General features: G+C 38.7%; 1 protein-coding gene across 6 annotated transcripts; it reads right to left on the minus strand.

Moving 5' to 3' along the window:
- Positions 1 to 216: 216 nt before the first annotated feature.
- LOC125202454 (AAA-type ATPase family protein) lies at positions 217 to 4,772 on the minus strand. 6 transcript variants are annotated; one of them, XM_089063656.1, is made up of 9 exons: positions 4,559 to 4,772; positions 4,214 to 4,271; positions 2,417 to 3,956; positions 2,120 to 2,342; positions 1,790 to 1,969; positions 1,361 to 1,570; positions 835 to 1,270; positions 522 to 579; positions 217 to 442 (listed from the first exon to the last, which is right to left on the minus strand). In XM_089063656.1, the coding sequence occupies exons 3-9, from the start codon at positions 3,893 to 3,895 to the stop codon at positions 365 to 367; spliced, it is 2,664 nt and encodes an 887-aa protein (XP_088919782.1). In that variant the 5' UTR covers positions 3,896 to 3,956; positions 4,214 to 4,271; positions 4,559 to 4,772; the 3' UTR covers positions 217 to 364. The 6 variants fall into 6 exon arrangements, with proteins under 6 accessions (XP_088919782.1, XP_088919784.1, XP_088919783.1 ...); XM_089063658.1 differs by having other exon boundaries at positions 4,193 to 4,271; XM_089063657.1 differs by lacking the exon at positions 4,559 to 4,772 and adding an exon at positions 4,359 to 4,503.
- Between the last annotated feature and the right edge of the window lie 7,120 nt (positions 4,773 to 11,892).

Here is an 11,892-nt window from a genome sequence, read left to right on the forward strand (position 1 = left end):
AGTTCCAACGTATTACTATGAGAGGAAGAGTATTATTTTGTAGATTGATTCTCCCCGCATATCAATAAAATATAGAAAAAGAATGTGATTATTACTACAGACAGAGTATTATTTTGTAGATTGATTGCCCCTAGTTAGTCTTATTTTGGGGTTAAAATTCAAGCTAAATATGGAAAATAGACTTCATAAAAACGTTCATTTGTCACTAATAATGCATTAATAAATTATTATTGAATTCTATAAATTTTATGAATGAGATTTCAAAGAAAAGTTAACAGAAGTCAGTATATTATTCCATGGATTTTTTCCTAATAACACAAATCAGCTGTTTTTGCTACAAGATGTTCCCACCATCTCTAATGACTCACTTTGCAGCAGCGCAGTGCAGGGCGTAGTCGACGAGCCGCTCGTCGCGGCCGTGGTGATGCCGTAGCTGCCATGCCTGCATATTAAAAGCGCGCTTGGGCTCGTACTCAATCCTATGAATATTCAATCTTATTAGAGAGAAAAACCGGCATTACCTTTCGAAAAGGAAATGTGGCGGTTCTCCAGCAACGAAACCTCGTGTGCTTGTTTGATCTGGTAACGTAGATGATAGTGAAACACGAGATATAATTAATAAATTATAAATAAATAAATAAAAACGCGTGCACATGCACACAGATGATAGTGAAACACGAGATGCATACAAAAAAATCTAGTGCACGTGCCCGCAGATGATAGTGAAACATGAGATATAATACCAAAAAAACAATATGTGCACGTGCACGCATATGATAGTGAAACACGAGATGTGTACAAAAAAGGAGGATTCTCGTGCACGAGAGGGCATACCGTGGTTTACATCCCGACTGATCAGGCAACGAGGCGTTGGGAGCACCAGCTTCAATGCTCAACGCGTTGCCCTCGCTACTCCGGATGGTCTTGACCATCTCCTTCCTGCGGTAACATGAGCATGAAACCTGAGAGTTACACTCGGAGGAGCACGTCTCCACGCACCTATCCCTCGTTCTCACAGTCATGGGAGTCGAACCATTGCTACTGGATTTCTTCATCTTAAAAAGCACTTTACGCGAGCAATTGAGCAAGCTTAGGCACGGCTTCTTCGCCTTCCCCTTCCTGCTCGAGCCATCACGAGACATGTTTATCCTGAGCTCCACATTGTAGCCCAGTATACTTTGGAGCACACCAGCAATCTCCTTCCACGACTTCTCAGCCCTAGACGCGTGGTCAGGGTGATCAAACTCGAGCTCTGCCACGGCAATCCTTGCTGCACAAAGCAATGCATATGCACAATAGAGAGCTTCAGCGAATCATGATTCGGATTTGGATGCACGAGGCAAGAATTGAGCTGGTTTACCTTGGGACAGACGGACAGAGGCCAAGCTACCGCGTTTGAGGAGGAAATTCTTGAGAGAGTTAGTCGGGCACATCCCAGCTGCTCGTATCCAGACAAGATCCAGAGTTTCCCGGTCATACTTTGTGTTTGCAGATTCAGCATCCACACAAGCACATCCAATGGAGCGCTTAAAACTGTCGCTTGTTGAAGACGAGCTCAGGAAATCACCATCTGCAAAGTTCAAGTCAGCCACAGTAGTGTATGCCTAATAAACGTGACTTGTTTTCCTTTTTGGTCCACCCCACTAAAAGTGACTTATCTACACTAGATTCCATCCTACTTACTTAATACACAAAATGCATCTTTCTGAATATATGTATCCAATTTACGAGCCACATTTATGGGGATGGAGGGAGCATGGAGTTCCAAATCATCATAACCGATCCTCACCTTGTGGGACTAATGACCGTGTGCTTAGCCTTGGATCGCTCCCCTCGTTTGAAGCTGCGGAGCTCAGCTGGAGAAGAGCCACAGTCAGCCAAGTCATCTGGTTGTTCGACATCCTCAGCTGTTTCTCGGTTTGTGACAGTATCTTTAGAGCGTGGCTGAGCTGGCGTGTGTCGTCTTCAGCTGCACGAAAACAGATTATTTACCTCAACAGAGCAAAATCATCAGTTAACATAGGTTTGATATAGCATCAGATGTAGCATTATGCAGCCTGACTGCCCAAAATCTGAAAAATAATTACAATAATCGAAGCAAAGGTACAATGAATTATACAATTATCTGATCCGAAAAGCTTCCTTCTCGTCTCCGAAACTCCATCAGAGGGGCACTTTCCAGCAAGAATGTCCATTATGAGGCTTGCCAGCTGCGATGTAAGCTCCAACGGATCTACCCCCGACCCCATTAGCTCTCTGGCCTTTCTAACCGTGTTCGAGGCATCAGATGACATTGCCAGATACAGCAAATCGAGCAATTCATCATCGGAAACGACTCCACTCTGCAGCAACAAACAACAAATTAGACTCAATATCGGGAAAAGTGCTAAATGAATCAAGAATGTTTAGTGCTTACCACTTCATGAACCAATGAAACTGTTATTTTCTTCCCGAGCAAGCTCAGCTGATCGACCATCATCTCTGCATCACGCAGCGAACCATCTGATCTACTTGCTATGAAGCTCAAAGCATCCTGGTCGAAATCAAGAGCTTCTTGCACACATATCTTCCCCAACTTGCTGGTGATGTCAACTTCCTTCACCTTCTGGAAATGGTATATTTGGGATTTTGTTAAGGCACAACGCGGGAGCTTGTCAAGATTTGGAGTGACCATTATGAAGACCACGTGTCTAGGAATCTCCACAAGCCCGTTCAGTATAGCCGCCCACGTCTCCTGCTGCAACAGATGGCACTCCTCGATGATATACACCTTAAACCGTGATAAAATAGGAGGGATCCGAGCATTCTTCATTAGCAGTCTGCACCTTTCCGTTTTGTTGATTCTCACTGAGTCCACTTCCTTCGCGTCCATGCTCCTACCCGAGAAGAACAAGACACATTCCTTGCATATGCCACATGGTCTTGTAGACTCGGGACAGAGGCAATTCAATGCAGCGGCGAAGATCCTTGAAGCTGATGTTTTCCCAGTTCCTCGTGGCCCGTGGAAGAGATACAGAGAAGCAATCTGCCTCCTAGAGACAGCATCTGATAGAGACGTAGCCACTCTGTTTTGCCCTATCAACTCACCAAATGTTTTAGGCATGAACTTTTGACAGAGACTTCTTGGAGTTTCCACATATGGACTAATTCCTTCACAGTTGTGCCTAGAGTCAATGCTCTCTCTCGTTGCATCGTCCGACAAAAGAGGCCGTTCTTCGACATCAGCAAGAAGACTAGGTCCTCTAAGTTTCCGACCTCTTGACCAACAACTGCTTATACCACATCCTTGATGGCAAGACTCCATGAAACCAACATCTTCTTCACGTTCCTTTCGAACTTCACCATAAGACAAGCATGGGCTCCCTACACTGCTCAGTCCATCAAGCTCCGAACGCCACAGACCATGCCTCTTCTTGACTTGCCTCAGTTCGTCATCGCCTTCATTACACGAAGCCCCACCCTCACCCGAAGGTGTTGCACTGGTGAACTCAAAATACTTGTCACCATAATCCTTACAGTATCTTTCACTCAACGCCTTGCTCTCACACGCCATCGCCAGGTCAAGTGGACGTGCATCCATACCTTCATCACACAACGACCTCCGGTGTGTAGATTCTTTTTTTCCAACCATGGCCCCTAACTTACTATTTCTGGAACCATAATACAGCGCCGAGCTTCTTAATCCTAGACCATCATCATCACCACCCTCACTCGCTCTATTTTCAAATCCTAAAGTGAGTGCATCATTCGAATACGCCTCCCAATTCACATTATCAACCAAGGCATTCAACTTGCTCATGGAGTTTGTGGATGGATCCCGAAGAGACCTCACTCTCCTAAGGGCTATCAACGTTCTCGATAAAGGGACATCGACAGAATGCCGCCTCCCATCCATCCCTCCGACTAAAACAATCCACACTACAGCATGTGCTAGTCAAGAGAATTGCAATGTCAACCTGAAAATCACCAAAACCAGGCATTCAGATAGTGACATTCTTAACTTAAACCTCAACCTTCCTTGAACATGAAGAAAAGATGCAAAACAAGATTCTCAAGCTAAAAGAAGAGCTAGTCAAAGATATACACAAACTTCAATCGCTCAAAAAGCTATGATTTTGACTGTGTGTACTTACAAGTAATAAAGAAGCTAACTGTAAGGGAGGCAAAGCAATTTAATTAGAAAGCAACATACAATAAGTACAGCAGAATGTACCACTTTTTTTCACACAACATCAATAGTTCAAAAAAACCACAATTGTCACCATTTTTACCTGAAACACACAAACGCAGAAAAGAGAACAAATGTGAATATAAAAACTATAAGAAAAAAATCTCTGAGAATATATTAAAAATCCCACCTACACAGCTAAGCTACACTTCTGCCCCAGCAAGATTTAAATAATGGAACAGTCTTGAAATTTGAAAAGAGGAAACATAAACAATTGGAATACAAATATTGACAATATTTACCATCGTGGTGCACACTATATTAAACTTCATACATTGTCAAAACAAGGCAAAAAAGGACAAAAATTTGAAAGGAAAAAACACAGGAAACCTGTGGATTGAAGAAGAAGCTATAACTACGTTGTCTGCTTGCCCTTGGAACCCACCACAAGAAGAAAAAAATTCAAACGAAAAAGCGAGATTTCGGAAGACCCACAAGCCAAGACTACATTTTTTTTCGCATACAACATAAGTCGCACTTAAACAAACGAGAGAGTGACGGTGGTGGTGAAATGGGGGAGAAGAGAAAGAATCATTCTTCAACTCACGTGATGTCGATACTCTTCTCCTATTTTAATTTCTTATTTTATTAATTAAGTTGGTTATTTTATTGATTAAGTTGGTGTGTGATGTTGTTTCCTCTTATGCTATTTTAATTATTTTATTGATTAAGTGGGATGAAACGGGTTTAATTGCTTTGGTCTGTTATTAAAACTAGTGTTTGATTGAAATTATTAATAACTTAGCTTGTTAAATATGTTGGGTAAGTTATTGATTAATTCACAATATTTATTTTATGTGTAATTTTCATTTTATCAACGTATCTCCATTCTTAAGTGTTTATTAATTCATAGATATTAGTACACTATAACTTTTGAAAATGAATACTTATATATATGGAGCATATAATTACTTCAGTGACTTTAAACTTTTGTGAGTGATACAGGATGAAATACAACTATTTTTAATTTTGAAGGGTTAGGAAGTTTTTCAATGGAGATAGTTGAAACTATGAAAGATAATATTTTTGCATATGTTGATTAGTTAATTAAATGAATTATATTTTTACTATAGCAATAATATCAATTGAGCTGCAAAAATATGATGGTGGTGATGGTTGAAAGGTATCTTCAGTACCATTACAAATGATAGAAATTTGAGTATGAGTTTTTAGATATAAATATCATTACGCATCAACTGCCACACACAACATAAATATAAGATTTATTTAAATATTACGTAGTACTTAGTAATTACATATTCTGAGTACACGATTTTTAGTTACTGGATCCATCATTGCAATTAAATGTACAAACCCATAAACAGAGGTCGATAAATCACGTAGTTGAGAGTGGTGAGGAGGGGGTAATGCAGTAAATGCCATTAATGACTGATGGTGAAATGCATGATTGAATAATACTCCTACTATACACGAATATAATTTTATTATATTTACACTCGATATAGTAATTCTTGACAAACTAGTATAATTTTTATTTTTATTTATTTTAGCATAAATTCTCATGTTCCATTCTTGATAAAGTTCCACTGCAATTGTTGCAGGTATTTTTTTTTAATTTTTTTCCACTGCAATTTTTAAACGCTTGGATTGAAGGGGTATTCTTGGAATTTCATGCTCTGACATGTTTTCTTTCGCAGATGCGGATGGTGTTGTTAATGGCGTGGACGGAACTCACATGAATAAAATGTTAGTAGTAATGTTTATTTGAAATTAATTTCCCTAATTAGATTAGGGTGTTGAATAAGGTTTGCAAGGCAGAATTTGAGAGAATTGTTAATTACTCACTCAGTCTTACAATAAGAGTCACTCTTATTTTGGGCACGGATTTTAGAAATTATAAAAAATAGTGGGATGTTAATTACTCCCTAAGGCATCCGCAATGGTGCGGACGATGCATCGTCCGTCGCATCGTCCGCCACTGCAGCATCGTGGATGATTCGTCCGCGGACGATGCGCGGAGGATACCCTATCGTTCGTCGCATCATCAACCACTGTGGACGATGCGACGAGTTTCCGTTTTCTTTTTCTTTTTTAATTTTATTAAATTTTCAAAACCTATATATTCCTCTCATTTTCACTTCATTTTTCACACACTTCACTCTCAAATTCACACTACATTTTCTACATTTCAAGCAAAATGGATTCCGGAGATTATCCGAATAGTCCGATGTTCGGTAGTGCACAATGGCCGGGTACAGAACCCGACAAATACCGGTCATTCGACACCAATGCCGAGTACGATCCCGACTTCAGCACCGACTCGTACGGGCTATCCGACATGGAGCCTTCTCCCCACCGCCCCTCCGCCGCCGCCGCCGCGTCTGGGTCCGCCACCAAGAAGAAGCGGACCAAGGCACGAGCCCAGAAGTTGCCTTCAACGGAGGTGTGTGAAGAGTTCGCCCCGGGAAGGACGAACTACTCCGACACCGAATCCATCGTCTTGACGAGATGTTGGATTGATGTTTCAGAGGATCCGGTGTACGCCAACAACCAGAAGGTGACTGCGTATTGGGAGCGCATCGCCGAGAAATACAACGAGGCCAAGCCGGCGTACGCCTACAAGCGCCACAGGGAGCAACTCCGCAAGCACTGGGATCAAATAAAGAAGCAGGTAAATTTGTTCACAGGGGAGTACGAGAAGTGTGAGAGGGAGCAGGGCAGTGACGAGAGTCTCGCAGATGTGCGGGACAAAGCGATGCAGTCATACATTTCATTGTACGGCGATTTCAAGCACTACCAGTGTTGGGCGCTCTAGAGGGACAAGCAGAAGTTCGTTGGTGGTGTGATTCCCCCATCGACGGCGGCGAGGAAGAGGGCGTCGAAGCGCACCTTCGCTGATTATACAAGTAGCGATAGCGGCGCGTCTCCAATGGACCTCAACAATCCGGTGTTCGAGGATGAGAGATCCGACACACTGATGTCCTCCCGGCGTCCCCCTGGCGTCAAGGCTGCCAAGGGCAAGGGCAAGGACACATCCTCCTCCGCCGCGCCGCTTGACCAGGCCCCGTCGCTGACCCCGAGTTCGACGCCGTCCGCGACTTCGACTGCGGCCCATGCCTACTTGGATTTGGCGGCCTCCTTCGACTACAGGACATTGTTGGACGCGCACACCGCCCTCATGCAGGTGACCAACCCGGCTCAAATCGAAGGCATCCAGCGGATGATCGATGGCCTCAGCCGCAAGTTGGGACTACTCTAGACTAGCTTCCTTTTTTTTGTATTTAGTGCTTTTTTTTATTTCTTAATTTGTAACTTTTTTTTTAATTAAGTAAATTTAGAATTTTCCTTTAATTGTGTTGTTTTCATATGTTTATTTTTAGAGTAAAGGTCAAAATTGGTCCTGAACATATTGTCATTTTACCTTTTTGGTCCTAAACATTATCTTTTGGATTTTTCGGTCCTGAACATATGAGAATTTGATCATTTTGGTCCTCTGTTAACTTTTCCGTTAAAAACTAACGGTCAACGATTTTAAATCCGATTTTGACCAAATTTAAGTTTTAATTCTGTTTTTTAAATCCTTAATTAAAAACCCTAACTATTTTTAAAAATACTCTTTTAAAAAGATTTATAATTAAGGATTTAAAAAGATTTTTAAAAGATTTAAAAGAATATTTTTAATAATAGTTAGGGTTTTTAATTAAGGATTTAAAAAACATAATTAAAACTTAAATTTGGTCAAAATCGGATTTAAATCCGTTGACCGTTAGTTTTTAACGGAAAAGTTAACAGAGGACCAAAATGATCAAATTCTCATATGTTTAGGACCAAAAAATCCAAAAGATAATGTTTAGGACCAAAAAGATAAAATGACTATATGTTTAGGACCAATTTTAACCTTTACTCTTATTTTTATTTACATTTGCAAACCTACAAATATAAATACAAAATAGAAGTAAAATGCTTAGGGGGTCGCTTAGGGCGGCTATAGTCCGCCCCACTGCAGGTGGAATGGAAGGAGGATAAAATGCTGACGTAGTTGACATACTTGGATTTTACATGGTTTTAGAGGGTGGTTATGTATGAATTTGATCATATTTTGTCTATTATTGGACATGTTTATATATACTTCTCTATTATATTGGTATGTTGACCATTTTGTTAAGAATGTGTAGAAAAAAGGTACAAAATGTGTGGATGTGCAGCAGCCTTGTTTTGAGACAATATTTACTAGAGATTTTGAAGTCCAATCAGCCCATAATTCATATCAATCTCTTCGTCTTCGAAAGAGCTTCGCGTGGGTATCTTGCACGCCTCAATCGGAGTTCGGTAGAAGAAGTTATGGCCGTTACAAGAACACTGCGCTCTACAGAAACTTACACCCGGCCGGGTGAATTATTACACTGTAAATTCACCCGGCCGGGTACTGTAACTCAGCGGGATTGGCCAGAAAGGGGTCGAAAATGACCACCCGGTCGGGTGAATTTTACTCTTTGTAATTCTACCCGGCCGGGTACGTTATTTTGGCGTATTTTCTTGCCAAAAATGCGATTTTTTATGGGAGATTAAAGGGAAAACGCCTAGGGTTCACATTAATTCGACATCTACCGCCTCCAACACTCACACACACCCCCAAGAACACCTTTGAGAGAGAGAATTGAAAATTGAAGACTTCCAATCGGAAGATTGAAGTTGCAATTCCATAGATTCATTCTCACAGGAGTATCTTAATCTTTTCTCCATGTATTTCATTGAATCTTGTGTTTTAAACATGGTTTTTGTGAAGAACATGAGTAGCTAAACATTACTTGTAGAATTCTTGGTGGTGATGCATTAATTTCATAGTTTTTATCCAATTAATCTTGTTCTTACCTTGCTCTTGTAGTTATTTGATTATTCTTGGGTTTATTCCTTTCAATTGTTTGATCATCATTTGATTGTGTAGGATTAATTAGATTAATCGGGAGATGAAATAATTAATCTGGAAATAAGAATAATTCACACCTTAATGCAATAAAACTTGGGAGAGTTGAGGTTTTGAGTGAGGTCTTGGACCTAATCGAGTTTTTGGGAGTTAGGGATTTTAGGATTAGAAGGGGACTTCAATCCTAGCACCTAATCTACAGGTTTCTCACCCCGGGAGGGGGTTTAATCTATAATTGTGGTCGACTTAGTAACTCTAGAGACACCCAAAAGGTAGGACAATTTGATTGGATAAGAGCTTGGAATTGTGCATCGGATCCTTGAGTTCTACAATTTTCTCCATATATATCTTTTCACTCCGTGTTTACTTGCTTTTATTTATTTATTTGTTCATTATATGCTTTTCGTAGTGTTAGAACAAAACCAAACATTTTCCGATTTTCTAGATAGTAGTCAACATTTGTTCGTGGTAGTTAAGTTGATACAAATTAGTCTCTGTGGGATACGATACTCTTGCTTGCTAATTGCTACACTAGCCCCGTACACTTGCGGGTATCATTTGTGTTAAAATAAGTTGAGTCATGGCGGTGTATAGGGCGGGGCTTAGGGCGTCGCATAGGGCACCCCATTGTGGATGCCCTAAGTTCTACAATAGGAATCACTCTTATTTTGGGCACAGATTTTAAAAATTGTAAAGAATAGTGGGATGTTAATTACTCCCTCAGTTCTACAATAGGAGTCACTCTTATTTTAGGCACGAATTTTAAAAATTGTAAAGAATAGTGAGATGGAAAAGTTAGTGGAATATGAGACCCATTTTTTTATAGAATTAGTTTTGTAATAAAATGTGAGTAAAGTAAGTTCATGGAATATAAAATTTATTTACTATTCATGGTAAAAATAAGTGTGAATCTTGTTATGAGACATACTAAAACAATAAATTGTGATTTTTATTATGGAACGTAGGGAGAATGCTCTCACTATTTTAAGTGTGGAATTAATTAAGAATTAAAATAATTGTTGTATAATGTGAGATTATGACTTCTTATGTGCTTAACAAGTTAATCCTAATATCATTTGCGTGGCGGTGACTACTGATCCTAGAGTTGTAGTAGGTTTAGCCTAAGTCATCAATTTCGAGTTCTGTTAAACATATTGAAAGATTTGACTTAAGTTATATAAGTTGAACATAGAGTAGATGAGGGAAATAGGTACATATAAATATATAGGGTATTATTAAAATGCAAACATCATATAAAAAATTATTGAACCTTGTTAATTGTGTTTATTATATAAAAATGTTAAAATTTAGTGGATAATAAATAGTAGTATAAGTAAATAAAATTAAAGTAGCGGAGTGCTATAATTTGACTGATTATAATTAAAATATTAAAATTACTAATTACTTGATAAAATATATTTATTAAATCAAATTATTAGTTAGCTAGTGTATAAAAAAATTTATGTTTTTGAAAATATTGGCTAGAATCTTATTGTTAGTACTACTCCTACTATTTTCACTATTTTTATTCGGGCCAGGCCCGCATTTTACATAATCGGTTAAAATATATTTCAGCCCAAAACCAGCCTCATTTACGTTGGCCTGATTGGAAGTTGATATCTGTTACTCCAACTGTCCACATAAATTCAAAATAGTTAATGACTATACTCATAAAATACATCCAGCCTTTTAGATCCAAACCATCTAACATTATTTATTTTGAGAGCACATAATAACTGCGACTGTGCTTAGCTGAGGCGATAATACTGAAATACTACAATCTATAATAAACTAAAATAATCTCTATTTTATGTTGTTAACCGATATTAGTAGACCACTGATATGATTTGTGCTTCCAACCGATGAATTTCCATTTTAAGATAATTCTCAATTAAACCACTTTCCATATATATGTATTTAATAAGTAGAAGAAAATTGTTGGATGGATGAATAGATTAATACACCATTGTTAGGTTTCTGTCATTGAGTACGAAGCAACTTTAAATCTTTGGACTAGTTGTCCCACCCATTGAAGAACCTACAAATCAGTGCGGGGGATAGTCACTAGGCCCCACCAGTGGATAACTTTAGTAATTACCAAAAAAATATATATATACCATCTTTAGTTCTATCCAAAAATAATTTCATATCCGCTATAAAGCTCAAAAGTTATAAAAACGTACTTCAACAAAAAAATAGATTCAAGAATGAGGCTTGCTTCTATTTTATGTGCAAAAATAATAACTAATGCAATATGAGGCAACGCATGCACACATTGTTCATTGGAGTCTAAATCTTCAAAGTTTCCAACATCAAATTTAAGTAATTATGGGTCTCATGATACTTCCCTACATTAGCATATGAGGTGGTATTTTGAAATATATAAATGTTATCCATTAAGATTAATTAAGGTAGTAGCTTCCATTTAGCTAAAAGTGTTGCCCATTTTTTCTTAAAAGGGATCAACCTATCAATCCTAAACTAAATTTCTTGCTCCCTACTAAAGAGTAAAGATAACTTAATAATTTCCACATTCATAGACAAGAACATCTAACAATTTCCTATCTCCTTAAACTATGAGACAACAAATACAAGGCCTAATTTCCTAATCTTGATATGCTCATGCTTTACTTTAGTCATGTTTGTCCATATCCATCCTTAATCACATCTATGTAGAGAGATATACCAAAATATATGGTAGTATAAATTATCTAATCCCACCCCTTTAGTATTTATAAGAACAAGAAAATTAACATGAATATATGTTATTACTTCAAGC

The sequence above is a fragment of the Salvia hispanica genome, chromosome 2 (assembly GCF_029641045.1).
Source record: "Salvia hispanica isolate PSC_SH4W2 chromosome 2, Shi_PSC_v1, whole genome shotgun sequence".
NCBI classification, from domain to species: domain Eukaryota; kingdom Viridiplantae; phylum Streptophyta; class Magnoliopsida; order Lamiales; family Lamiaceae; genus Salvia; species Salvia hispanica.